The 27,226-nt window shown below is 44.6% G+C and overlaps 3 protein-coding genes across 7 annotated transcripts in view; all 3 read left to right on the top strand.

Annotated features, from left to right (window-relative positions):
• The window catches only part of NXF1 (nuclear RNA export factor 1), a 160,259-nt gene that overhangs the window by 118,286 nt on the left and 14,747 nt on the right, over positions 1-27,226 (top strand). The window lies entirely within an intron of this gene.
• On the top strand, positions 7-752 carry TEX54 (testis expressed 54). Its single transcript, XM_055581021.1, has 2 exons — positions 7-210; positions 315-752. The coding sequence occupies exons 1-2, from the start codon at positions 144-146 to the stop codon at positions 518-520; spliced, it is 273 nt and encodes a 90-aa protein (XP_055436996.1). The 5' UTR covers positions 7-143; the 3' UTR covers positions 521-752.
• The window catches only part of STX5 (syntaxin 5), a 29,225-nt gene continuing 2,821 nt past the window's right edge, over positions 823-27,226 (top strand). Inside the window, exons 1-11 of one of the 5 annotated variants that reach the window (XM_055581011.1) lie at positions 823-962; positions 1,648-1,891; positions 2,860-2,930; positions 3,095-3,150; positions 3,269-3,339; positions 8,330-8,446; positions 8,524-8,580; positions 8,739-8,820; positions 9,290-9,396; positions 9,565-9,686; positions 22,855-23,407. In XM_055581011.1, coding sequence (XP_055436986.1) covers positions 1,667-1,891; positions 2,860-2,930; positions 3,095-3,150; positions 3,269-3,339; positions 8,330-8,446; positions 8,524-8,580; positions 8,739-8,820; positions 9,290-9,396; positions 9,565-9,686; positions 22,855-23,137 — 1,191 coding nt within the window. In that variant the 5' untranslated portion in view covers positions 823-962; positions 1,648-1,666 and the 3' untranslated portion in view covers positions 23,138-23,407. The other 4 variants (XM_055581015.1, XM_055581012.1, XM_055581013.1 and 1 more) reach the window with 4 other exon arrangements.

Consider the following 27,226-nt stretch of genomic DNA (forward strand, 5'->3'; position numbering starts at 1 on the left):
ATGACCTTGAGCCTTTTGTGATGGGAGAGAGTGGTGCCGGCTCCCTGAGCTGGGGTGGTGGGTGTATCTGACGTCACAAAAGCAGGGCCGGGAACCTGCCGGCTGGCGTGGGTGGCACCGAATGCAGGGCCGCATGCGGGGCCATGGGCTGCTGCCAAGATAAGGACTTTCAGACTTCGGATGAGCAGGCCAAGGAGGCCGGGTCAGAAGGTGGGACCAGAGACACTAGGGGGCCCAGGGAGCTGGGAGTGGGGACTGGACCACAGGAGGTTGGACTGGGGAGAGGAGAACTCAGCGGCCTCACATCTTCTCAGGCACTGATGCGGAGTCGGTGGAGCAACGAGATCGCAGGTCGAACGAAAGTCTTTTGATCACTGTGCTGTGGCGGCGGCTATCCATGTTCAGCCGTCGGGGTTCCTCTCGGTCAACCAAGAGGCAGGCAGTCCAGAATCCAAAGCCGGCGAGTAGGATCCAGGAGTGCGATCAGGAGAGGATCCAGGAGGAGCCGGAGAAGGGATGACTCCAGCCCTGTTCTCACGCCTCCCCAGCCTTCAGAGAATAAAGTTTCTAACGTGTACCTGCCTATGCGCTTGTGCTTCGGCTTTGGGCACGTAGAGCGCGGGCACCACCAGGTTCGCGGGCTCTTTAAGGCTCCATCCCTGAGGCTGGCCAGTCCCCTGGGCCCCGGGCTCTAGTTCCTTGGGGGCGGGGCCACAGGGGTAGCCTAGCCAATGGGAGGGCGAATTAACACCTGCGTTTTGGTGGAGGGGCGTGTCTCTCGGGTTGCCGAGCTCGAAGAGGCGTGGCACTGCTTTCCCGTCACCGGGGGTGGGGTTACGTGTGGGTGACGTGGCGGCTTCCAGTCTTTAGTCGGGTTTCGGCGGCTTCGACTCCAGGGGGAGGAGGCGGTGACGGTCTGGGAGATTGTAGCAGTGGCGGCGGCGGCAGGCGGCAGAAAGGAGGTAAGACTCGGTAGGGTCTGGCTGCCGTGCCTGCTCTGGGCCGCTCTTTCCGGGGACGGCGCCGGGCGGGGGGAAGGGAACCAGGGACAAGCGGGCAAGTCCTGCCGGCCCCGCTCGGAGTGAGCGAATACCTCGCTGTCCAATCAGAAAAGACCCTTTAAGAAGGACGTCGGCGTTAGCTAATCAGTGTTTGCAGACTTCCAGAAGGTGGGACTTGGGCGAGGCGAGGGTGGGACTTCCTGCTTCAAATAAACACCTAGAGATTTTTTTCCCCTCCGCCCACCGACGTGTGTCCCTCTGAGGTGGTCCGTCACCGTTTCTCCCTGAGAAGTCGGAGGAACCCGTGGCTACGAGAGGGCCCAGTTAGGGCCTGGGGCAGTTGCACGGGACGGGCTGGAGCCTCAGGGCCACAGGACCTGGCTCTGGCCCTGCCTCTACTTCAGGGCCCCGGCCCGCGCTGTGGCTGCCGGAACCAAGTTGGAAGAAGAGTCTGAGGAGGGGGACAGCTTGGGCTGCAGAAGAAGCAGGATCCTGTCAGCTGCGGGCCGGTCCCAGGATCTGCGGGTGGCTTCGGGCTCGAAACTCCGTGCCAAGTGCGGCGGGGCCCCGAAGAACTGCTGGTTGGGGCGGGGGATTGGTGGAGAAGGAGGCTGCCTGGGGAATGACACTCTCCCCTCCACCACAGTCCGAGGTTATGCGTCTCAATGATCCCGCGGAAACGCTACGGATCTAAGAACACGGATCAGGGTGTCTACCTGGGTCTCTCAAAGACACAGGTCCTGTCCCCTGCAACTGCTGGCAGTAGCAGCAGCGACATCGCCCCTCTGCCCCCCCCAGTGGCCCTGGTCCCTCCCCCTCCCGACACCATGTCCTGCCGGGATCGGACCCAGGAGTTCCTGTCAGCCTGCAAGTCCCTGCAGAGCCGTCAGGTAAGGACCTGGACTGGGAGAGGCAGAATGAGTCTTATTCAAACCTGGGAGAGGGGATGCTCCAGCACCGTAATTCTTGGGGGAGTCTGATGGAGACCTGGCCCAGCTTGGGACGGTAGGATCTAACAAGCATCAGAGAAAAGGTGGGCTAGCTAATCTAGAGGCAAGGATCCAGACTTTGTTGTTGTTTTATTTAATCAGGAATCTAGGGTTGCTATTCTGGAACGAATATCTCAGGGCTAGAAATGATTACAGTATATTTGGTTTGGATAAGGAACAGGTTCTAGAAAGAGCCTTTATTTAGCTCAGAGACAAACGCTTTAAATTCTCATTCCAGTATAATTCTACCAAGTTTGCTTTGTGACAACATGGAAGTTAATCTAGTTGGACCTCAGTTTTTATATCTGTAAAATGAAAGAAACTTTCCAAATACAGTAATTTTAATAAAATCACTTGGGAGTGCTTTTTTTAAAAATTAGATTGCTTTGTTTTGGCCCAGATTTTCTGAATCCAAGTGGAAACTGAGTAACTGTGATTTTAAATATTTTTACTGCTCAGTTCTTGTTTACAGTTGCTCTTCTATATCCTCTCCAAGAGCTTCCTGTTTATCCTCTTAATTCCCCAGTTGGAGGAATAGAATGGTAATACTAGTTACCATTTATTCAGTGCTTATCATGGACCCAGTATTTGGCTAAAATAATTTACCCTTATGTTTTTTAATCTTAGCAACAACAAAAGGAGATGTGTAGAATTGTCTCCATTTTACGTAAGAGGAAACAGAGATTCAGAGTGGTTTAAGTCACTTGTCCCCAGCCCCCCTTCTAGTAAGTGGTGGCATCAGGTTTTGGGTGGCCTGGCCAGTAGTGGCCAGGCCCCTAGTGCTAGAGGGCGAGTTTAGAGGATGCCTGGGGAATAGTGAAAGCTGGCAATGGGAAGGAAAAAATTTACTTTTTGACGTTGCCTTTCAGAATGGAATCCAGACAAACAAGCCGGCTCTGCGTGCTGTCCGGCAGCGCAGTGAATTTACCCTCATGGCCAAGTGAGTTGGGAGAAGTTATGTGGTAGGTTGGCCAGTGTCTGAGGAGATGTAGTCTTGCCTGTGGTGACCTTGGTGGCAAGGACTGGGATTGGTTGTGCTGGTGCTAAGGTGGGAAAGGCCCTCTCCTTCCCGTCCACAGTGTTCTCACTTGTGCTCATTTGCAGGCGCATTGGGAAAGACCTCAGCAACACATTTGCCAAGCTGGAGAAGCTGACAATCTGTGAGTGTTCCTGGACCTTTCAGAGCTGGGGCAGTGAACACCGGAGGGCTGAGGAACCATACTGTCTTGAGTCTGGTCTCCGACCTCACCTGTGGTGGCTTCTTGTTTGTCTCTGCAGTGGCAAAGCGCAAGTCCCTCTTTGATGATAAGGCAGTGGAAATTGAGGAGCTAACTTATATCATCAAACAGGTGAGCGACTAGCGATCAGGAGAGTTGGGCATCCCAGTTGCATCACTTCCATCTCTTTCCCTTGCTCTAGAGTCTCAGAGCAAGTTTCTCTGCTGCTGCTGCTGCTCCTAAGTCACTTCAGTCGTGTCCGACTCTGTGTGACCCCATAGATGGCAGCCCACCAGGCTCCCCCGTCCCTAGGATTCTCCAGGCAAGAACACTGGAGTGGGTTGCCATTTCCTTCTCCAATGCATGAAAGTAAAAAGTGAAAGTGAAGTTGCTCAGTCATGTCTGATGCTTAGTGACCCCATGGACTGCAGCCTACCAGGCTCCTCCGCCCATGGGATTTTCCAGGCAAGAGTACTGGAGTGGGGTGCCATTCTAGCCAACTCCAAACATCCTACTCCTCTGTTGTGTCAGTGGTCATCTATCATGTACAAAGCTGGACACTTAGCACACAAGCATTATGAGGTAGATACCAGCCTTTAAGGGCTTATTGTCTGGAAGAGGTATCCAGTCCCATAAACTCACGCTTACAATGAATAGGCAGCAAGTGGCACAAAAAAGATGGTACAAAAAGATGAATGAGAATCTGGGTACACTGGGAAAGATTTTATCGAAGAGGTGAAAACTGAGCTGATTTCGAGGCTTGTGGAGAGGCAACAGAAGAACATTTGAGACAGAAGAAACAGTGTGCATCGGCATGTCTCATAAAAGGGAAAAGTTCAAGTCTTTGCTCAGATGTCATGTGCTCAGGGAGGCCTACCTTGCTGTTTAATACCCCAGCCCCTCCAGCTCTGATCTCCCTTACCTTGCTCTATTTTCTTATTTATAGCACTTGATACAGTCTAACAGTCTCTGTAAAGCTTGTGTCTGTTGTTTGTTTCCTCCCACTTACCTCCTGGACAAAAAAGAAAATAACAAATGGGAATGCCACAAGAGCAGAAATTTTTCTTTCTCTTTGTTCACGGATGTACCCCAGATACCTGTGACAGTGTCTGGTGTGTAGTGCTCAGTGGTTCAGTCGTGTCTGTCTCCTTGCAACCACATGAATGTAGCCCACCAGGCTCCTCTGTCCATGGAATTCTTCAGGCAAGAATACTGGAGTGGGTTGCCATTTTCTACTCCAGAGGATCTTCCCAACCCAGTGATCGAACCTGTGTCTCTTGTGTCTCCTCCATTGGCAGGCAGATTCTTTACCACTGCGCCACCTGGGAATCCCCTGGCATGTAGTCATTGCTCAATACTTGTTGATCAGATGAGTGATCGGCAGCAGATGAGGCTGAAGTTGTAGACTGGTAGCTGGTTGTAAAGACCATCATGGGGCTTGCAAAGGAGTGTAGAATCACTCTGAATGTGTGGGCTGCAAAGATGATTAGAACCTGGATTCCAGTTCTGTCTGCAAGACACTGTTATAGCAGCTCTAACGATATAATTTGTTTCTTTCCCAGAATAATGTGATAAGGATAACATGAGAAATTGAATGTCCATGGGAGGAAAAAAAACACCCTGGAGCGTGAATGGGCAGAGAGGTGAGGGTAGAGGCTTGTGCAGTTGTCTGGTATGAAGATGATTATGGCAGAGGCCAAAGGGCAGACACGTTGAAGAGATGCTGTGCTGAATGGGAGAGGGTTGCATCAACTATTAGGGTGTTATTACTCTTTTTTAAACATTTATGTGTTTGCCTGCATTGGATCTTCATTGTGACACATGGGACCTTCACTGCGTCATGGGGGATCTTTCCTCGCAGCGCACTGATTCTCTAGTTACAGCGTGTGTGCTCAGTAGCTGTGGCATCTTGGCTTAATTGCTTCAGACCATTTGGGATCTTAGTTCGTTAACCAAGTATTGAACCCAAGTCCCCTGCTTTGCAAGGCAGATTCTTAACCACTGGACCACCTGGGAAGTCCCTGTTGGAGCATTATCGCATAGGTAACCACTGACTGGTTTGAGACAAACTTCAAATCCCAGGCTCACCACTTACGATATGACATTGGGTAAGCTACCTTATCCTGGAAAAGGAAGGGGAAAGATCCCCTAGAGAAGGAAATGGCAACCCACTGCATTATTCTTGCCTGGAAAATCACATGGATGGGGGAGCCTGGCAGGCCACACCCTTTTAAAAGAAAAAGGCGATGATAACAATACCCACCTTGCAGGGTTGTTGTGAGGCTTCATTGGTTTATTTTTTCTTTTTTTTTTGGTTTATTTTTTCAATCCCTCACATTACTGAGTGACTTTTGGCTGCCTGGTTCTGGGGATTCAACAACAAAGAAGACCCATGTGATCCCTGCCTTTGGGAACTTCATTTCCAAGTGGGTGAACCAAACAGTATATGCTGCTGCTGCTGCTAAGTCACCTCAGTCGTGTCAGACTCTGTGCGACCCCATAGACGGCAGCCCACCAGGGTCCCCAGTCCCTGGGACTCTCCAGGCAAGAACACTGGAGTGGGTTGCCATTTCCTTCTCCAATGCATGAAAGTGAAAAGTGAAAGTAAAGTTGCTCAGTCGTGTCTGACTCTTGTGACCCCGTGGACTGCAGCCAGTAGGCTCCTCTGTCCGTGGGATTTTCCAGACAACGGTACTGGAGTGGGGTGCCATCACCTTTTCCAAAACAGTATATAAGTAAACAGAAAATATAATTTCAGGTGGTGGGTCATCCTATTAAATAAGGAGAGTAAGCTCCTCAGGGTAGGGGCCACTTTATATGGGGTGATCTGGGATGGCATAGCTGAGGAAGGGATATGGAGACCTGAATGGTAAGGAAAAAATTGATCATCCAAAGATCGGAGGGGGCACGTTCTAGAAAGTGGGAGTAGCAAAGGGAGAGGCCCTGAGGCCTGAGTGACTTTGATACATTTGACACATGTGGAAGGGGCCAGTGTGGCTGCAGCACCGCCAGTGAGGAGGAGGCCGGGGGGGGGCAGGTAAGGCCAGAGGAGCGGGCAGACCAAGACTGCATAGCTGTGTAAGCTCGGTGAGGAATGTGGATTCTTTTCTAGATTTGGTGGGAAGCTCTTAGAAGACTTTAAGAGTGGGGATGGCATACATGCCCTGTTTTGGGTTTGGAGGGTCACTCTGGTTGTTGTGTAGAAGATGGCTTGTTGAGGGCAGACTCTGAAAGGAAGGTCACTTAGGAGGCTCTGGGCGATTTTCGAGAGAGAGGACAGTTTGGACTAGAGTGGCTTTGTTAGAGAAGAAAATGAGTGGACATAATCAGAGTGTATGTTGAAATCAGCTGGGTTCTTTGTGGATTCTTTGTAGATTAAGGGAAGGGAGGAATTGAAGATGACTTGCTAAGTTTTTGGTCTGAGCAGCTGGTGAATGGTGGTGCCATTTACCAAAATGGCACAGAGGAAGGCGGAATAGCTTTTCAGGGCAGGTGGGGGATAAAGAGTTGTTTTCTGGGTTAAGTTGAAGAGAAAGTTATAAGCTGCTTAGCAAGTTGTGTGGTGCACGGTAATCAAACCCAGGGCTGCTGTTCTGTTCACAAGGTCTGAATACATAGTAAATGCTCAGTGAAGGTTGTCATTGTGCTATGGCATATAGGTTGGGTTAAGGAGTTGTCAGTATGTGACTTAGAAGCTTTTAGCTTGGGCACCTAAGTGGGGAGTAGTGGCATTTTCTGAGCTCCTAGGGGAGGAGATTTTATGGGGGGAAACCTGGAATACCATTTCGAATACATGGCTGTAAGCAGCAGAAATTGTCCAGGGGACTTGAGAATCCTTGGGGCTGGGGTACTAATTCAGGGGACTGTTGGAGGGATTCTAGAAGTTGCCTGATCTAGTATTTTTTAGCCTATTTTTTGAGCTATTTGTGACCCCTTTCCCCTCCCCCTCCTCTTTCTCCTCTGGTCCTGCCCTGGACCTAGCTGCTCTGGGGCAAGCTTTCTCTGCCACTCCCGGTCAGTCCTTCATCTTCCTTGTCTTATGAGGCCCTCAGCAGGCAGGATTGGGAAAGCAGAGGATCCACTGGCCTCGTGTAGAAAGCCTGGCTGTGCTACTAACTCATGTATAAAGTTTGACGAGTCACACCTTTCACTCTTTTGCAATAGTAATTTAAAATATATTAATTAAAATAATTTAAAATATAAATTTAAAATATATGTGCGTGTGTATATAAGTCGCTCAGTCGTATCCAACTCTTTGCAACCCCGTGGACTGTATAAGTCCACCAGGCTCCTCTGTCCATGGAATTCTCCAGGCAAGAATACTGGCATGGTAGCTATTCCCTTCTCCAGGAGATGTTCCTGACCCAGGGATGGAACCTTGGTCTCTTGCATCCTGACTGTCTAAGCCACCAGGGAAGCCCATATGTATATATTTGGCTGCACCAGGTCTTAGTTGCAGCATGCAACTTCACTGCAGTTCAAGATTCATTCTTCAATCTTCATCACAGCACACGGGATCTTTAGTTGTGGTGTGTAGGATCTAGTTCCCTGACCAGGGATCGAACCCGGGCCCCCTGCACTGGGAGTGCAGAGTCTTAGCCACTGGACCCCCAGGGAAGTCCCTGCAGTAGTAATTTTTTATTTTTTAATTTTTATTTATTTTTTTTTAGTAGTAATTTTTTAAAAGGAATTGTGTATATAAAAAGCATTTCATTGATGTTTCAAGGACTCCTCCCATCTCCTTGAGTACAGCACAGATGCTTTTTGGTCAGCATGCTCTGGGTCTGAGATTCTGGCCTTTTAAGCGGTCTGTGGCCATGAGCAGGGCCTCACAGTAGTGAGCAGGGCAGTAGGGTGGAGGGAGTAAACAACTCAGTTCTTTACAGACGGACGAGGCCACATTTCACCTCTTTCTGGCTCCACTCTGCAGGGACTGAGCCAGAGCAACCTCCAGAGGTTGGACTGTACCAGCAGGCCCTTCTGGCCTGACTGTCTGAGACAGCATCACCCCTGCTAGTATGTTCATCCTGCCATCCCTGCCAGAGACATCCACGTGGGAGAGACACTGGCTGAGCCCCCACCTCCCCGGTTGATACTGTTTTTCTGTTGGCTCTTTCACCAGGACATCAATAGCCTCAACAAACAAATCGCCCAGCTTCAGGACTTCGTGAGGGCCAAGGGCAGCCAGAGTGGCCGGCACCTGCAAACCCATTCCAACACCATCGTGGTCTCCCTGCAGGTGGGACCAGGGAGAGGGGGCGGCAGAAGGGAGGAGGTGTTGTCTTCTCTTGCTGACCCTCTCTCCTCCTCTTCCAGTCAAAACTGGCCTCCATGTCCAACGACTTCAAGTCAGTTTTAGAAGTGAGGACAGAGGTGAGAAGCAGCTGGGTAGGAGGGATAGGAATCTGGGCATGAGGGCCCCAGAGGGCAGTGGGAAGGGCAAGGGCAACAGGGTCATGGGCACCAGGGGCAATCTAATGTGCCCACTTTCCAGAGGCCTCAGAACCTTTGCATTTCTTCCCCAAACCCAGAACCTGAAGCAGCAGAGGAGCCGGCGGGAGCAGTTCTCCCGGGCGCCTGTATCAGCCCTGCCCCTTGCCCCAAACCACCTGGGTAAGTCACAGGCAAGTCAGGGAGCCCTGAGGGGTAAGGCATAGTGACTCTGGGTCTGAGGGTATCTCCCTAAGGCAGGGGTTGGGTAGGAGAGCGGAGGGTCAAGGAAGTTGCTAGGCTTTCTCAGAGGTCACTCCTGATGCCTGGGATCTATAATCCGCATCTAGCCTCCAGCATTCTCCCTGTTGAGGGTGAATCCAGTCATGTTCAAAAGAATGAGCTTTCTAAATTTTTGTTCCACTTAGTCATTATATTCACAGTCATTCATTCTCAAAACCACCCTTTGAGAAAGCAACTATCATTATCCCCCATTTTACAGGTGAGGAAACTGAGGCTCAGAGAGGTTAAATGACTTGTCCAGGGTCACAAGGCTAGTAAGTGCCAGAGCTGGGATTCAAATCCAGAGCATATGGGCTTTGAATCTTTTAACTGCTAAGAAGTGCCATGTCATCTTTCTTCCCCCTCCCAGGGGGTGGTGCTGTGGTTTTGGGGGCGGAGTCCCGAGCCTCTGGGGATGTGGCCATTGACATGATGGACTCTAGGACCAGCCAGCAGCTGCAGCTCATTGACGAGCAGGTACGCACACTCTGAGGCAGGAAGGAGTTGTTCCCCTGTTTTCTCGTGTGGTCACAAGCAAGTGTTTGGCATGTGCCATGGGTGGAATGGCCAACTGGAAAGCCCCAGAGAGGCAGGACCCACCCTCAGAAGCTCCTGGTGTTCATGTTCACTCTCTCTCCTCTAAAGGATTCTTACATCCAGAGCCGGGCAGACACCATGCAGAACATTGAGTCCACAATTGTTGAGCTGGGCTCCATCTTCCAGCAATTGGCACACATGGTTAAGGAACAGGAAGAAACCATTCAGAGGTGAGACACTTTCTTTCTTTAACCTCAAAACCAGGAGCCTTGTCTTCCCTGTGGATTGGCATCCTAGAAGTCCCCAGGGACAGCTTAATGCCCTTTGGAAGAGAAGAGTGAATCCTGTCCACACATAAGGTCCAGTTCACCTGTCTCCATCCACACCACAAGTATTAATTGAGCACCTGTTTCATGTCAGGCACTGTCATAGGTGCTGGGGATATGGTGATGAGTAGAACGGTTAAGTCTGTTCTGTGGAACTTACTTTGTAGTATGGAATTTGATAGAGTGAGTAAGGACAACTGTTTAAAAAGAATTGAGAAGAAATTTTCAGGTGGTGATAAGGGCTAATACGGAAAACTAGGATGCAGTGTTGAGAAAGTGATGGAGAAGGAATATCAGATTGGGTGGCAGGGCAGGCTGCTCTGAAGGCTTCGTATTGAAGCAGAGACGTGAATGACAAGAGGGATCCATGCACGCAAAGGAAAGGGTAAGAGTGGTCTAGGCAGTGTAGACAGCCGGAACAGAGGCCATACAATGGGACAGTCTTACTTTATTAAAGAATCAAGGCCAGTGGAGCTGGGAAGCAGTGAACAGGAAGAGAGAAGTGCAGGATGAGGCCGGAGGGAGGTAGGCAGAGCCAACCCACAGGAGGGCCTCTGCTCCCCTGGTACCCTTGCTACTGCACAAAGCATTTTATCTGCTCCTGTTCTTTGGCACTTGGCATTCAGTCAGTCATAGAGATACAGCCAAAGACAAAAGCAACAAAGATCCCTGCCCTCGTGGAACGTACATCATAGTAGGGCAGATAATTTAGAATATACGTCATAAGTAAATGGTCCAGTATATATTTTTGACCAGTGATAAATCCATAAATAAAAGTAGATTAGGGTAAACTAATTAGGAGTTCTAAGTTTGGAGGAGCAAGTTGTAATTTTAAATAAGGATGGCTGTGGTAGGCACTATTAAGAAGATGACATCCTTCCAAGACTGGGGGAAGGTGAGGGAGTTTGCTGTATGGATATACGGCGAGGAGTACCAGGCAGAGGGCAGAACCTATGTAAAGGCCTTCAGGCAAGAATATGTCTGTTGAGTTGAAGGATAGCAAAGAAGCCACTGCATCTGGCGACAAGTAAGGAGAAGAGTAGTACCAGGTGAGTTTAGAGGGGAAATGGGAGACAAGATCAGGTGGGGCCTTTTAAAGCCCATGTGAAAAGTGAAAGTGAGAGTTGCTCAGTCGTGTCTGACTCTCTGTGACCCCGTGGACTATACAGTCCATGGAATTCTCCAGGCCAGAATACTGGAGTAGGTAGCCGTTCCCTTCCCCAGGGCATCTTCCCAACCCAGGGATCGAACCCAGGTCTCCCTCATTGCAGGTGGATTCTTTACCAGTTGACCCACAGGGAAGCCCACATGGGGAGCCAGTGCAGGGTATTGATTGATTTGATTGATTGGCCGTGCTAGGTTTTCATTGCTGCGAGCGGGCTTTCTCTAGTTGCGGCAAGCAGATAGCTTCTCTCTCTGTTTGGAGCAGTGGCTGTAGGGTGTGCAAGCTCAGTAGTTGTGGCGCATGGGCTCAGTTGCCCTGTGGTGTGTGGAATCTTCCCAGACTAGGGATCAAACCCGTGTCTGCTGCCTTGGCAGGTAGATTAGACCACCAGGGAAGTCCCATTGTAGGGTTTTAGTGGAAGGTTATAGTATCTGACGTCTATTTTATTTTTATTTGTTTATGTTTTGGGTTGCACTGCACAGCTTATGGGATCTTAGTTCTTCGGCCAGGGCCACTGCATGGAAGTGCCAAGTCCTAACTACTGGACTTCCAAGGGATTCCCTCCTCTGGGAAGTCCCTCTGACTTCTATTTTAAAAAGATCATTTAGTTGCCATAGTCAGAACAGATTGTAAAGGCCTAGAATACAAGCAGGGAGATGAGTTCAGAGGCCTTTGCAGTAATCTAGGCAGGAGGTAGTGATAGTTGGGGCCAAGGCTGAATGAGTAGTAGTTGCATTCTGGATATATTTTGGAGGTAGAACCAGCAGGATCAGTTACTTGATGAACTGAATGCAAGGTATGAGAGAAAAAGAGTTTATGATAACTCCAAGCTTTTGATGTGAGCGATTGAAGGGATTCATGTCCTTCACTAGAAATAGACAGAGCTAGTTACTCAAGACAGAGCAGATTTGGGGCAAAATAAGTTGTGTTCCAACAAGAAGTGGACAGTTGTCTGTTAGACATCTAAGTGGAAATAGTGAACAGGCTGATAGATGTAAGGAGTTGAAAAGACAGGTTACGGGCCAAAAATGGGCAGAATTGAACTTTGAAACTAGGCCAAGGGAGTTCTGAGAAAGAGGAGGATCAAGCTCTGAGTCCCAAAGGCTATTTCTGGAATCAAGTCTCAGTCCCAGGAGAGGATACTGAACAGGAGCACAGCTTGTGAGAGAGGAAGAGAAATGAATGAAGATGATGTCCTGGGAGTCAGGAGGAGAAAGTAAGTCAGGGAAAGAATGACCAGCTGTGACAGATTTTGCTTTGAGGCCAAGCAAGATGAGAGCTGAGAATTTAATTAGCCTGTTTAGTTCATTAATATTTAGTGTAATATTTGCTAAGGTTCAATTTAGATCTACCATTTTACTGTTTTTTTTGTTTTTCCCTTCTCTCTCTCTTTTTTTTTGGTTCCTCCTCCTTCTTTCCTGTCTTGAACAGTTGCAAAAATCCATATAAATTTGTTAATATTTTAGCTATATGTAATTGGTTTGTTTTTTTTTTAGTGGTTGCTATAGGGATTATCAGATTAGATCAGTCGCTCAGTCGTGTCCGACTCTTTGCGACCCCATGAATCGCAGCACACCAGGCCTCCCTGTCCAACACCAACTCCCAGAGTTCACTCAGACTCACGTCCATCGAGTCAGTGATGCCATCCAGCCATCTCATCCTCTGTCGTCCCCTTCTCCTCCTGCCCCCAATCCCTCCCAGCATCAGAGTCTTTTCCAATGAGTCAACTCTTCACATGAGGTGGCCAAAGTACTGGAGTTTCAGCTTTAGCATCATTCCTTCCAAAGAACACCAGGGACTGAACTCCTTCAGAATGGACTGGTTGGATCTCCTTACAGTCCAAGGGACTCTCAAGAATCTTCTCCAACACCACAGTTCAAAAGCATCAATTCTTCAGCACTCAGCCTTCTTCACAGTCCAACTCTCACATCCATACATGACCACTGGAAAAACCATAGCCTTGACTAGATGGACCTTTGTTGGCAAAGTAATGTCTCTGCTTTTGAATATGCTGTCTCGGTTGGTCATAACTTTCCTTCCAAGGAGTAAGTGTCTTTTAATTTCATGGCTGCAGTCAGCATCTGCAGTGATTTTGGAGCCCAAAAAACTAAAGTCTGACACTGTTTCCACTGTTTGCCCATCTATTTCCCATGAAGTGGTGGGACCGGATGCCATGATCTTCGTTTTCTGAATGTTGAGCTTTAAGCCAACTTTTTCACTCTCCACTTTCACTTTCATCAAGAGGCTTTTTAGTTCCTCTTCACTTTCTGCCATAAGGGTGGTGTCATCTGCATATCTGAGGTTACTGATATTTCTCCCGGCAATCTTGATTTCAGCTTGTGTTTCTTCCAGTCCAGCGTTTCTCATGATGTACTCTGCATAGAAGTTAAATAAGCAGGGTGACAATATACAGCCTTGACGTACTCCTTTTCCTATTTGGAACCAGTCTGTTGTTCCATGTCCAGTTCTAATTGTTGCTTCCTGACCTGCATACAGATTTCTCAAGACGCAGGTCAGGTGGTCTGGTATTCCCATCTCTCTCAGAATTTTCCACAGTTTATTGTGATCCACACAGTCAAAGGCTTTGGCATAGTCAATAAAGCAGAAATAGATGTTTTTCTGGAACTCTCTTGCTTTTTCCGTGATCCAGGGGATGTTGGCACTTTGATCTCTGGTTCCTCTGCCTTTTCTAAAACCAGCTTGAACATCGGAAGTTCACGGTTCACATACTGCTGAAGCCTGGCTTGGAGAATTTTGAGCATTACTTTACTAGCGTGTGAGATGAGTGCAGTTGTGCGGTAGTTTGAGCATTCTTTGGCATTGCCTTTTTTTGGGATTGGAATGAAAACTGACCTTTTCCAGTCCTGTGGCCACTGCTGAGTTTTCCAAATTTGCTGGCATATTGAGTGCAGCACTTTCACAGCATCATCTTTCAGGAGTTGAAATAGCTCAACTGGAATTCCATCACCTCCACTAGCTTTGTTCGTAGTGATGCTTTCTAAGGCCCACTTGACTTCACATTCCAGGATGTCTGGCTCTAGGTCAGTGATCACACCATTGTGATTATCTGGGTCGTGAAGATCTTTTTTGTGCAGTTCTTCTGTGTATTCTTGCCATCTCTTCTTAATATCTTCTGCTTCTGTTAGGTCTATACCATTTCTGTCCTTTATCGAGCCCAACTCTTCCCAGTCTGCTTCATACAAAATGTGAGAACTTTTCAACCCCCCTCCTTCATCTTTTATGCTCTAGTTGTCACATTTGTTGTATCTACATAAGTTTATAAATCCCATAATACCATAGTATAATTTTTATCTTAAAGAAATTAGAGGAAAAAGTAATCTTTTGTGTTACTCAAATATTTACTCTTTGCATTGTTCTTCATTTCTTCCTGAATACCCAGTTTCCATCTGGCATCACTTCCCTTAAACCTGGAGAATTTTCTTTAGTACCTTTTTTTAAAATTTATTTTTATTTTTGGTTGTGCTGGGTCTTTGTTGCTGCGTGTAGACTTTCTCTGATTGCTTTGAATGGGAGCTCTCTAATTGTGGTGCTCAGGCTCTTGTTGCAGAGCCTGGCCCTCTAGGGTGCTTGTGCTCAGTAGTTGGGGTCGCAGGCTTTAGAGCCTGTGAGCTCAGTAGTTGCAAGCACAGGCTTAGTTGCCCCAAGTCATGGGGAATCTTCCTGGACCAGGAGTCGAACCTGTGTTCCCTACATAAGGAAGCCATACAGATTCTTAACCCCTAGACCACTAAAGAAGTCCTCTTTAGTACTTTTTATAGTGCAGCTCTACTAATGACAAATTCTTTTATCTAAAATTTCATTATTTCACCCACATTTTTGAAGAATAGTTTCTCTGCTTAAAGTGCTTTAAATACAATATTCTACTGTCTTTTAGCCTTTCATTCCTAATGAGAAGTCAGTGGTAATTCTAACTTTTGTATGTAATCTCTGACTGCTTCTGCTTTTCAATTTTTTTTTTTCTTCTTTTCTGTGGTTTTCAGCAGTTGATCACTTATGTACCTAGATGTGGTTTCCTTTGAATTTATGCTGCTTGGGGTTCTCTGAGCTTCCTGAATCTGTAAATTTATGTCTTTCACAAAGCTTAGGAAATATTTCACCATTATTTCTTTTGAAATTTTTTCTCCTCTTTCTCTGTCTTCTTCCAGGAATATATATGTATACATATGTAAATCAACTATAGGACTTTCTTGGTGGTTCAGTGGTTAGGACTCTGTGCTTTCACTGTTGAAGGCCTGGGTTTGATCCCTGGTGGAAGAACTAAAATCCCACAAGCTGTGCAAAGCGGCTCCCCCAAAAAAATCGACTGTAACTATATTTTGTTGAGATATATGTACATATATATATCTCAACAAATTGCATCTTATTAAGATGCATTTAATGTCAGCTGTCCCTACATTATCAAGAGCAAATTTGATCATTTGATTAAGGTGATAATAAATGATCTCTGTTTTTAAGAGTATATTTCTTCTTTGCAGTCAGCAAATGATTTATTGGATATCCTGTTCCCCAAGACCCTTTAACCTGTTTTTAGGAGCCAGTTATCATGCTTGTTTGGTCTGAATCAATTTATCTAATTCAGGTGCATTTTTTTTTTCTATAAACAAAAGCTTTTCTTTATTAACTGCATGAGCTGAAGTTCATCTTAATCAGGCTGGATAAAACCTTAATTATTTTCCTGTATTTTCAGAGTAAGTAGTTTGTGGAGCAGGTGCCAACATAGAGGCTAAGGAGGTTTTAATTCTTGTTTTAATTCTTCCTTGTTTTTGAGTATCATTATGGACTTAAGGTTTTTATTTATGTTTTGTATTACAATTAGTTAGGATAATGATTATTTTCAGTGTTCAGATTGTTCCCAGTTTGTCCAGTGAAAGACAAGAGGTTTTTGTTTTGTTTTTTTTTAAAGAATGGGAGAAAATAAATGTATGTTTGTATTGTATTGGGAATGATCCAACAGAGAAATAAAAATTGATATTATAACAGGAAGGGGGAAGAACTGTTAAAAGTTTATGTCCTGGAGCAGGTGAGAGGAAGTGGGGAGGCAGTGCATAAGTAGAAGACTTGAATTTAAAATCAGCTAGTGATAGCTGGGTGGAGAAGGCAGTGGCACCCTACTCCAGTACTCTTGCCTGGAAAATCCCATGGATGGAGGAGCCTGGTAGGCTGCAGTCCATGGGGTCGCTGAGAGTTGGACACGACTGAGCGACTTCACTTTCACTTTTCACTTTCATGCATTGGAGAAGGAAATGGCAACCAACTCCAGTGTTCTTGCCTGGAGAATCCCAGGGACAGGGTAGCCTGTTGGGCTGCCATCTATGGGGTCGCACAGAGTTGGACACGACTGAATCGACTTGGCGGCAGCAGCAGCAGTGATAGCTGGGAAAGCGGATGTTTTCTGCTCCCCCCTGAGGGGAGGGACCAAGATAACTGAACTCAGCACTGTGTCAATGGCTGGTGCTCAACACCTACTAGTTGAATAAATAAACATCCTTTTAACCATTGGTTGCCAAAGCTGGATGTTCATAGGAACCCCCTATAGAGCTTATAAAAAATGAGTATCTTGCCAGCCAGTGACTGGCAGCCTCTGCATAAGGCAGGGCCTGGCAACTAACCAGACCAGGGGCCAGCCACACCTACTGGACCACCTACGCCTAGTCATCCCCATCACAACAGAGGGGCCCATGCAATATGGGGCAGCCCTGGAGCACAGAGCTCTGGTAATCAGGAGATAGGATGCACAGGACAGCTCCTACAAAAGGCCATTTCTCTAAGGTCAAGAAACGACCAATCTGCCAGATACATGGAAATAGAAACAGCAAATTGGACAAAGTGAGGTTACAGAGGAGCTTGTTCCAATCAAAGGGACAAGACCCCAGAAGAAAAACTAAGTGAAGTGGAGATCGGTGAACTCCCTGATAGAGTTCAAGATCATAAAGATGAAAGAACTCCAGAGAAGAATGGATGAACACAGAAGTTTAACAAAGAGTTAGAAGATACAAAGAAAAACCAAACAGATAACATAACTTAAATGAAAAATACACTAGAAGAAATCAACAGTAGATTAAATGACATAGAGGAATGGATCAGTGAGTTGGAAGATAGAGTAGTAGAAATCACTGAAGCTAAAAAGAAAAAAAAAGTGAACACAGTTTAAGAGATTTCCAGGGCATCAAGTGTGCTAACATCTGCGTTATAGGGGTTCCAGAGAAGGGAAGAAGAGACAGAGACCATATTTAGAGGTATAATTGCTGAAAGTTTTCCTGACCTGGAAAAAGGAATAGACATCTATGTCCAGGAAGCCCAGAGAGTCCCAAACACGATCAACTCCAAAGAGGACCACAACAAGACACATTGTAATTAAAATGGCAAAAATTAAAGACAAAGAATAGTAAAAGCAGCAAGGGGAGACTTCCCTGGTAGTCCCATGGCTCCAGAGATAAGAACACCTGAATATGTAAAGGAAATATTAACAGACATAAAGAGAGAAATTGACATAAAGGGAGGAATTGAATAGTGAATGAGTTAGTGAAGTCGCTCAGTGGTGTCCGACTCTTTGCAACCCCATGGACTATAGCCTACTAGGCTCCTCTGTCCATGGGATTTTCCAGGCAATAGTCCTGGAGTGGATTGCCATTTCCTTCTATTAATGGACACATCAGATAAGAAGTCAATAATGTGTCATTTAGGCACTGGCCCTAAATATAGAGAACAATTCTCCAAAAGCAGCAGAATACAAATTCTTTTCAAGTGCATATGGAACATTTTCCAGGAATACTACATGCTAGGCCACAAAATGTACATGTGTACTAAGTCTCTTCAGTCTTGTCTGACTCTTTGTGACCCTATGGACTGTAGCCTGCCATGCTCCTCTGTCCATGGATTCTCCAGGCAAGAATACTGGAGTGGGTTGTGATAGGATGCAAAACAAGTCTTAGTAAATTTAAGAAAATTGAAATCATAGCAAGCATCTTTTCCAGCCACAGTGCTGTAAGAGTGGAAATCAACTACAAAAGAAGAAGAAGAAGAAGAAGAAGAAGAAATCAGCTATAAGAAGAAAACTGCAAAAAACACAAACAAGTGGAGGCTAAAAAATATGTTGCTAAACAAACAGTGGATCACTGAAGAAATGAAAGGAGAAATAAAAATTACTTTGAGACAAGTGAAAATGAAAACAATCCAAAATATGTGGGACTTCCTACAACAGCAGTTCTAAGAAGGATGTTTATAGCAGTAGAAGTCTGCTTCAGGAAATAAAAATCTCAACTAAACAACCTACCCTTACACCTGAAGGAACTAGAAAAAGAACAAATCCAAAGTTAGTAGAGAAAAGAAGTAATAAAAATTAGAGCAGAAATAAGTGAAATAAAGACAAAAAAATAGAAAAGATCAATGAAACTAAGAAGAGATAGACAAGATTGATAAACCTTTAGCCAGACTTATCAAGAAGAAAAAAGAGAGGGCCTAAGACAATAAAAATCAGAAATGAAAAAGGAAGAATTATAACTGATCTACAGAAATACAAAGGATCAAAACAGTTTACTATGGAAAACTATATGCTAATAACATGGACAACCTAGAAGCAATGAACAAATTCCTAGATATGTTTAATCTCCCAAGATGAACTAGGAAGAAATAGAAGATACGAACAGATGAATTATCAGTAATGAAATTGAATCAGTAATTTTTTAAATTTTTATTTGCTTAGTTTTGGCTATGCTGGGTCGTCATTGCTGTGGGTGGGCTTTCTCTGGTTGTGGCGAGCATGGGCTGCTTTCTCTTTGCAGTGTGAAGGCTTCTCATTGCAGTGATTTTTCTTGTTGTAGAGCATGGGCTCTAGAGGCTGCAGGCTCCAGTAGTTGTGGTACACTGGCTTAGTTGCCCTGCAGCATGTGAAATTTTCCCAGACCAGGGATTGAACCCATGTCCCCTGCATTGGCAGGTAGATTCTTTCCACTGGACCACCAGGGAAGTCCTGAATCAGTAATTTTTAAAAACTTCCAACAGAACTCCAGGACCAGATGGCTTCACAGGTGAATTCTACCAAATGTTTAGAGAAGAGTTAATACCTATCCTTTTCAAATTATGTCAAAACACTGCAGAGGAGGAAATGATTCTAAACTCATTCTACAAACCCAGCATCACCCTGATATCAAACCAAAGATATCACAAAAAATAAATTTACAGGCCGGTATCACTGATAAAACATAGATGCAAAAATCCTCAACATAGTATTAGCAGACTGAATCCAACAATGCATTAAAAACACGTACCATGATCAAGTGGTAATATTTATTCCAGTGATGCAGGGATTTTCAATATCTACAAAATCCCTGCATCCATCAATGTGATATATACTACATTAAATAATCCATCAATGTGATATATACTACATTAAATAAATTGAAGAAAAATATATGATCATTGCAGTAGAGGCAAATATAAGATTTTGACAAAATTCAACATCCATTTATGATTTAAAAAAAAAAAACTACACGAAGTAGGCATAGAAGGAACATACCTCAACATAACAAAGGCCATATATGATAAGCCCACAGTTAACACCATACTCAGTGGTGAAAAGCTGAAAACATTTCCTTGAAATTAGCTACAAGAATACTCATTCTCAACATTATACTACCCACCATAGTATTGGAAGTTCCAGCCACAGCAATCAGAAGAAGAAAAAGAAATGAATCCAGATTGTAAAGGAAGAAGTAAAACTGTCACTTTGCAGATGACATGATTCCATACATAGAAAATCCAAAAAGAGCTCATCAATAAATTCAGTAAAGTTGAAGGATACAAAAGTAATTCACAGAAATGTTTCATTTTTAACTACTAGCAACAAACTATCAGAGAAATGAAAGAAACATTTACAGTCGCATCAAAGAGAATACTAAGGAATAAATTTAACGCAGTAAAAGAACAGTACTTGGTAAACTGTAAGACACTGATGAAAGAAACTGAAGAGGACACAATAGATAGAAATGATGCACCGTGTTCTTGGATTGGAAGAATTAGTATCATTAAAATGACCATACTACTCAAGGCAATCTACAGATTCAGTGCAATCCCTATCAAAATACTAATGGCATTTTTCCTAGACTAGAACAAGTCATTTTAAAATGGAAACACAAAAGACTCAACAGTATCCAAAACAGTCTTGAGAAAGAACAGAGCTTGAGGTGTCATGCTCCCTGTGTTCAGATTGCACTACAAAGCTACTGCTGTAACTTTGATTACTATTAGAACAGTATGGTATGGTACTGAAACGAAAATGGGCTTCCCCAGTGCCGCAGTGGTGAATCCATCTACAATGCAGGAGGCAAATGAGATGCCGGTGGGACCCCTGGCTTGAGAAGATCCCCTGAAGGAGGAAATGGCAACCCACTCCAGTATTCTTGCCTGGAAAATCCCCTAGACAGAGGAGCCTGTCGGGCTACAGTCCACAGGGTCACAGAGTCAAATGCTACCAAGCATACCCTGTGAAACAAAACAGACATCAATGAAACAGAATGAGAGCCCAGAAATAAATGCACATACTTATGGCCAATTAATCAATGACAAAGGAAATATGACTATACCATTAAAGAGACAGTCTCTTTAATAAGTAGTCCTGAGGAGACTGGATAGCTGCATGTAGAGGAATGAAATTAGAGCATTTTCTCACACCATAAAGTAAACTCCAAGTGTGGGAATTCCCTGGTGGTCTAGCAGTTAGGACTCTGCGCTTACACTGCCGGGGGCTGGGGTTTGATCCCTGGTCAGGGAACTAGGTCCTAGAAGCCACAAGGTGTGTCAACAAAAAAAGTAAACTCAAAGTGGATTAAAGACCTAAATGTAAGGCCAGAAACCATAAAAATTCCTAGAAGAAAACACAGGCAGAATACTCTTTGACATAAATCATAGCAATATTTTTTTGCATCCATATCCTAAAGCAAACAAAACCAAAAGTAAACAAATGGGATCTAATCAAAGTTTCGCACAGTGAAGAAAACCATTGACAAAACAAAAAGATAGCCTACTGACTGGGAGAATATATTTGCAAATAATATAACTTATGGGTTAACATACAAATGTATAGATACTCATGCACCTCAACATCAAAAAATCAAGCAACCTGATTAAACAAAGGAGCAGAGGGACTTCCCTGGCAGTCAAGTGGTTAAGACATCACACTCCAAGGCAGAAGGTACAGTTCAATCCCTGGTTGGGGAACTGGGATCCTGCATGCCGCATAGGGCGGCCAAAAAGAAAAAGAGCAGAAGACTTGAATGGATATGTTTCCAAAGAAAACATACAGATGGCCAGCCGGCACCCGAAAAGATGCTTAACATCATTAATCATTAGAGATATGCAAATCAGAACTACAATAAGACATCACCTCATACCTGTCAGAGTGGCTATCATCAAAAAGACCACAAATAAACTGTAGCAAGGGTAATGAAGAAAAGGGAACCCTTGTGCAGTGTTGGTGGGAATGTAAGTTGGTGCGGCCAGGGTGGAAAACAGTAGGGAGGTTCCTCAAAAAAGTAAAAATAGAACAACCCTATTGTCCAACAATTCCACTCCTGGGTATATATCCAAAGAAAATGAAAACACTAGTTTGAAAAGATACATTCACCCCAGTGTTCACAGCAGCACTATTTAGAATAGCCAAGATACAGAAGCATTCTAAGTATCCATCAGCTGATGAATGGATAAGGAAATGTGGTAGGTGTATACAATGGAATACTCTCAACCATAAAGAAAGAAATGTTGCCATTTGCAACAACTGTTACAACAGTGAATAGATTTGGAGTGTAATAGGCTTAGTGAAATAAGTCAGAGGTAGACAAATACTGTATGATAATCACTAAATGTGGAATCTGAAAAATAAGACAAATTAGTGAATATGACAAAAAAGAAACTGACTCAGATATAACGAACAATTTAGTGTTTGACAGTGGGGAGGGGCACCATGGGGGTAGGGGATTAAGAAGTACAGGCTACTCTGTATAAAATAAATAAGCTACTAGGATATATTGTACAGTTTAGGGAATATAACCAATATTTTATAATATCGGTAAATGGAGTATGCTGCTGCTGCTAAGTCACTTCAGTCGTGTCCAACTCTGTGTGACCCCATAGACGGCAGCCCACCAGGCTCCCCCATCCCTGGGATTCTCCAGGCAAGAACACTGGAGTGGGTTGCCATTTCCTTCTCCAATGCATGAAAGTGAAAAGTGAAAGTGAAGTCGTTCAGTCGTGTCCGACTCTTAGCGACCCAATGGACTGCGGCCTACCAGGCAAGAGTTCTGGAGTGGGGTGCCATCGCCTTCTCCGAAATGGAGTATAACCTTTAAAAATTGTGACTCACTGTGTGGTACATCTCAAACATATAATATTTTAAATCAGCATCAGTTTTAAAAATGAAAAGGAAAAAATGAATGAATATAACAAAACAGAAGCAGATTTGTATAGAGCACAGACTAGTGGTTACTGATGGGGAGAGGGAAAGGAGAGGGGCAGGATAGGGGGAGGGGTTTAAGAGAAAAATTATATATAGAATAAATGATAAGAATGTATTTTACAGCACTGGGAATATAGCCAACATTTTATAATAACTTTTTTAACTCTTTACTGAATTTCTTACAGTATTGCTTTTGTCTTATGTTTTGGTTTTTTGGCCACTAAGCACGTGGGATCTTAGCTCTCTGACCAGGGATCAAACCCACACCCCCTGTGTTGGAAGGCAAAGTCCTGACCACCAGGGAAGTTCCTGTAATAACTTTAAATGCAGTATAACCTATAAAAATTTTGTTTTACACCCGAAACTAATGTAATACCTTATATCAGCTATACCTAATTATAAATGTATATTTTTTCCTCTTAAAAATAAATATGAAGGTTCCTGGAAGTCCACTGCACTCACATCTGCGGAGTCAGAATCTCCAAGTGTGAGGCCAGGAACCTGTTTTTTCACCTTGCCCGGTTCTTCAGGCTACTTCAGTGTTCTCAGTTTGGCAAGAGGACCTCAAGAAGCGAAGGTGTGGGCGTTCTGAGCAATCCTCAGGCTGACACACGCCCACCCACTTGCTCTGAGGCCTTCGGGCAGCGCCCGGGCCTGGTGGTTCTTCACTGCCCCACAGCACCAGCAGAGCGCTTTTACTCGTGGTTGTTGATCCTGTGAAACTGGGTGAACACCTCCTTCTGTGTAAAGCAGATTTCCCAACACTGATCCATCAAGCAGCCTCACGTATTCAACTGGGCAATTTAAAAGCTCTGTGAAGACAGCTCTCTTGGTCCTAGAATCAGGAAAATTGACTGAGTCTTACCTGGTTCACCTGAGATCTAGGGAATCCCTTGCTGAGTTAGGTCATAAACACTAGAGCTCTTCAGGTGACAATGTATTTTGAATATTAAAATATTATAGATTCAAAGAATCAGATTTGTAAAAGATGTTTGTATTCTTTCCCCAATGTATATGTTTAAAATTTTTAGAGTTAGGGACTTCCCTGGCGCTCCAGTGGCTAGGACTCCAAACTTCCCATTGGATTTGGTCCCTGGTTTGGGAACTAAGATCCTCCATGGTTGTGTGTGGGGGTGGGGGGTGAGTGTGGGGGGTGTGTGTGTGTGTGTGTGTACTAAGATCCTCCATGGGTATGTGTGGGTGTGTGTCCATGTCCGTCCCCCAAGTGTGTGTGTGTGTGCACGCGCTCAGTCACTCAGTCATGTCTGACTCTCTTTGACCCTTTGGACTGTAGCCCACCAGGCTCCTCTGTCCATGGGATTTTCCGGGCAAGAATACTGGAGTGGGTTGCCATTTCCTCCTCCAGGGCATCTTCCCAACCCAGGAATCCAACCAGCATCTCCTGCATCTCCTGCCTGCATTTTGGGCAGATTCTTTACAGATGAGCCATTAGAGAAGCTCGGCAAAAAAAAAACAAAAACCTGAAAGCCTTTTTTTTTTTTTTTAATTAATTAATGTATTTAGTTTTGGCTGCTTTGGGTCTTCATTGTAGCAGACAGGATCTTCCGTTTAGATTTGGGGGCTCAGTAGTTGAGATGTGCTGGCTTAATCACCCCATGAAGTGAAAATGGTAGTGCTAGTTGCTCAGTCATCTCCAACTCCCTGTGACCCCGTGGACTGTAGCCTCCAGGCTCCTCTATCCATGGGATTCTCCAGGCAGAATACTGGAGTGGGTTGCCATTCCCTCTTCCAGGGGATCTTCCTGTCCCAGGGACTGAATCCAGGTCTCCAGCCCGGAGCATGTGGGATTGTAGTTTCCCAACCAGTGACAAAACGAGAGTCCTTGGCACTGACAGCACAGAGTTCTAACCACTGGACATCAGGGAATCCCCTGGAAGATGGATTCTTAGCCACTGGACCCCTAGGAAGTCCCTGAAAGCCTTTTATAAACAAACAGAAAAATAGAATTACAGTATATATACAACTTGACAACTAATCTTCCTTGAAAGAATGTCTTAAGTATTTTTCAGTGTTAGTAGTTATTTGTTCTTTGGTTTATCAAACATTAGTTGTTGCTGCTGTGAGCTAGTCCTCCTGGATCTGGGGGTAGGGAGAGAACACAGGAGGCAATGAACTGGTGCTGAGTGCAGAGAATGAGATTTGTTCCGGACATCTCGAGCGAGCTCACACTTCAAGGGACAGCCAAGAGGCATGGTTTGATGCTCGGAAAAGAGAGGGCTAAGCTAGAGATAAAGGATGTAGGATTCAGCAGCTTCTTGGTGAAACCATGGAGGTAAATGAGACCATCCAGAGACAATGGGCAAAGTGAAAATAAGGCCTGAATAGATCCCCATGGATTCCAGGTGTACCTGGTGAAGGAAAGAATCTGTCCAAGAGACTGAGGTTTTAGGGAGATGAGAGAAAAAAGCAAAGAAATGTGTCCTTAGAAGCTGAGGTGGAAAGAATTTTAGGAAGGAGTGGTTATTTCTTGGTGCCCCTGAGAAAGAAATGTGAATTAAGGATCCTCAGGTTATTTGCATCAGAGGGCTTGGATTAATTGGATCAGTGCCAGCAGATTCAGTTGAGTGGATCAGAAGCAATCGAGCAGTAGATTGAAACATGAAAGGAAAATAACAAGGGAGAGAAAATTTGTGGACAATGATATGAACAAGAAATTTAAATTCTGAAAGGATGATATTCTTACAATAGACATAGATACTCTTGTGTTTGCTTCCTGCAAATGCCAGTGGATCTGGATTTTAGCACTCTCCTGAGAAACCACTGATTTATTCCAGATTTCTTGCAGGAGCCCTGGTTTGATTCCTCGGTAGGGAAGATCAGCTGGAGAAGGGATAGGCTACCCACTCCAGTATTCTTGGGCTTCCCTTGTGGCTCAGCTAGTAAAGAATCTGCCTGCAATGTGGGAGTCCTGGGTTCGATCCTTGGGTTGGGAAGATACCCTGGAGAAGGGAAAGGATACCCACTGCAGTATTCTGGCCTGGAGAATTCCATGGACCGTATAGTCCATGGAGTCGAGAAGAGTCAGACACAGCTGACTTTCACTTTCTCCACCTGTAGTCTCCTGGGCCCCACCCTAGAATGTGAGACCTAAGAATTTGCCTTTTTTCTCCCCCTGGCTTTGCTGCTCAGGTTCTGGGATCTTAGTTCCCTGACTAGAGATCCAACCTCAAAATGAAAACCCTTGAGTCCTAACCACTGGACTACCAGGGAATTTCCAGAATTTGCATTTTTGAGGTTCCTGGTGGTCCAGTGATTAAGACTCGGTGCTTTCACTGCTGTGGGCCCAAGTTTGATCCCTGCATGGGGAACTAAGATTGCAAAACTACTCAGCACGACCAAAAAAAAAAAAGAACTTGTATTTTTGAGATGCTTAATAGGTGATTCTTATTTTTTCTAAGGTATAAAAAATGCTACTGATCTAGAGTTCCTTGTGTTACTCGGTCATTTTCCTTTTCCCTCCAACTTGTAGATTAAAAAATTTCAAACAATAGAAAAGTTGGGAGGATAGCAGAAGGGACATCTATAATGATTCACCTAGATTCACCAACTGTTGACTTTTTATCACATTTACTTCCTCTCACCTTTTTTTTTTTTTTTTTTCCCTGAATCATTTAAAAGTAGGTGCAGGGTCGGGGACCAGAGGGAAGTTCAAGAACGAGGGGACATGTGTATATCTTTAGTTGATTCATGTTGATATACAGCAGAAACCACCACAACACTGTAAAGTAATTATCCTCCAATTAAAAATAAATAGGCACTTCCCTAGTGGTCCAATGGCTAAGACTCTGCACTCCCAGTGCAGGGGGCCTGGGTTCAATCCCTCGTCAGGGAACTAGATCCCACATGCTGCAACTAAGAGATCCCGCATGCCTAAACTAAGACCTGGTGCAGCCAAATAAATATTTTAAAATAAATAAAGAACAATAAATAAATAAACAAACAAGGCTGTGTGCATGTAAAAAAAAAAAGTAGGTGCAAACATCATGATAGTTTTTTCAAACATCATGTGTTATCCCCAGATACTTCAGCAAGCATCTGCCAAGAATAAGTATTTCTCCTGAACAGCCTCAATATCATTATCAAACCTAAGAAATTGAACACTTCTCCAACACAACCCAATAATCAATCCATACTCAAATTTCCCCAACTCTTCGAAAAAAAATTAGCTTTTTCCTTTCAATTTAAGATTTAGACAACATTCATACATTCAACTGTTGTGTCTCTTTAGTCTGCCTTTTTTAGTGTGTGTGATAACTTACTTTTTTTTTTTTTAAGAGACCAGTGCCTCTTATACAAAGTCATACACATGTGTTTGTCCGATGTTTGTCCTCTTTATTGGTGATACCCTGTTTGGTCTCTTGTTCAAGGTAGTGACACTCAGACTTAAGTCATCAGTGAAGTGACACTTTGAGTCCCCTGTGCACTGTTTGTCCCGTGATTAAGTTCAGTACTTTTGGCTGGCTGTGTAGGTGACCACATCAGGAGGCACCTGATGAGGTTATCTCTTTATCGGCCTGCTGGTGATCCTTGCCTGACTCGTTTGAGAGTGTATGTGGCAAAATGGTCATTTTCTAATTTGCTCATTCCTTCTACATTAATTAGCTTATATTCTTCCATAAAGAAGGAACTTCCTCTCTTTAAAATTACTATTGAGTGATAGTAACTTCTTCCCTTGTACTAGTTTTCATTCACGGACTCCCATTTAAAATCTTTTATATGCCAGATTGCATTTGTTGTTCCTCCATTTTTGTTAAGTGAAGCCATTATAATTGCCAATATGAATGAGCT

Source organism: Bubalus kerabau, chromosome 5, assembly GCF_029407905.1.
Source record: "Bubalus kerabau isolate K-KA32 ecotype Philippines breed swamp buffalo chromosome 5, PCC_UOA_SB_1v2, whole genome shotgun sequence".
Lineage (NCBI taxonomy): Eukaryota > Metazoa > Chordata > Mammalia > Artiodactyla > Bovidae > Bubalus > Bubalus kerabau.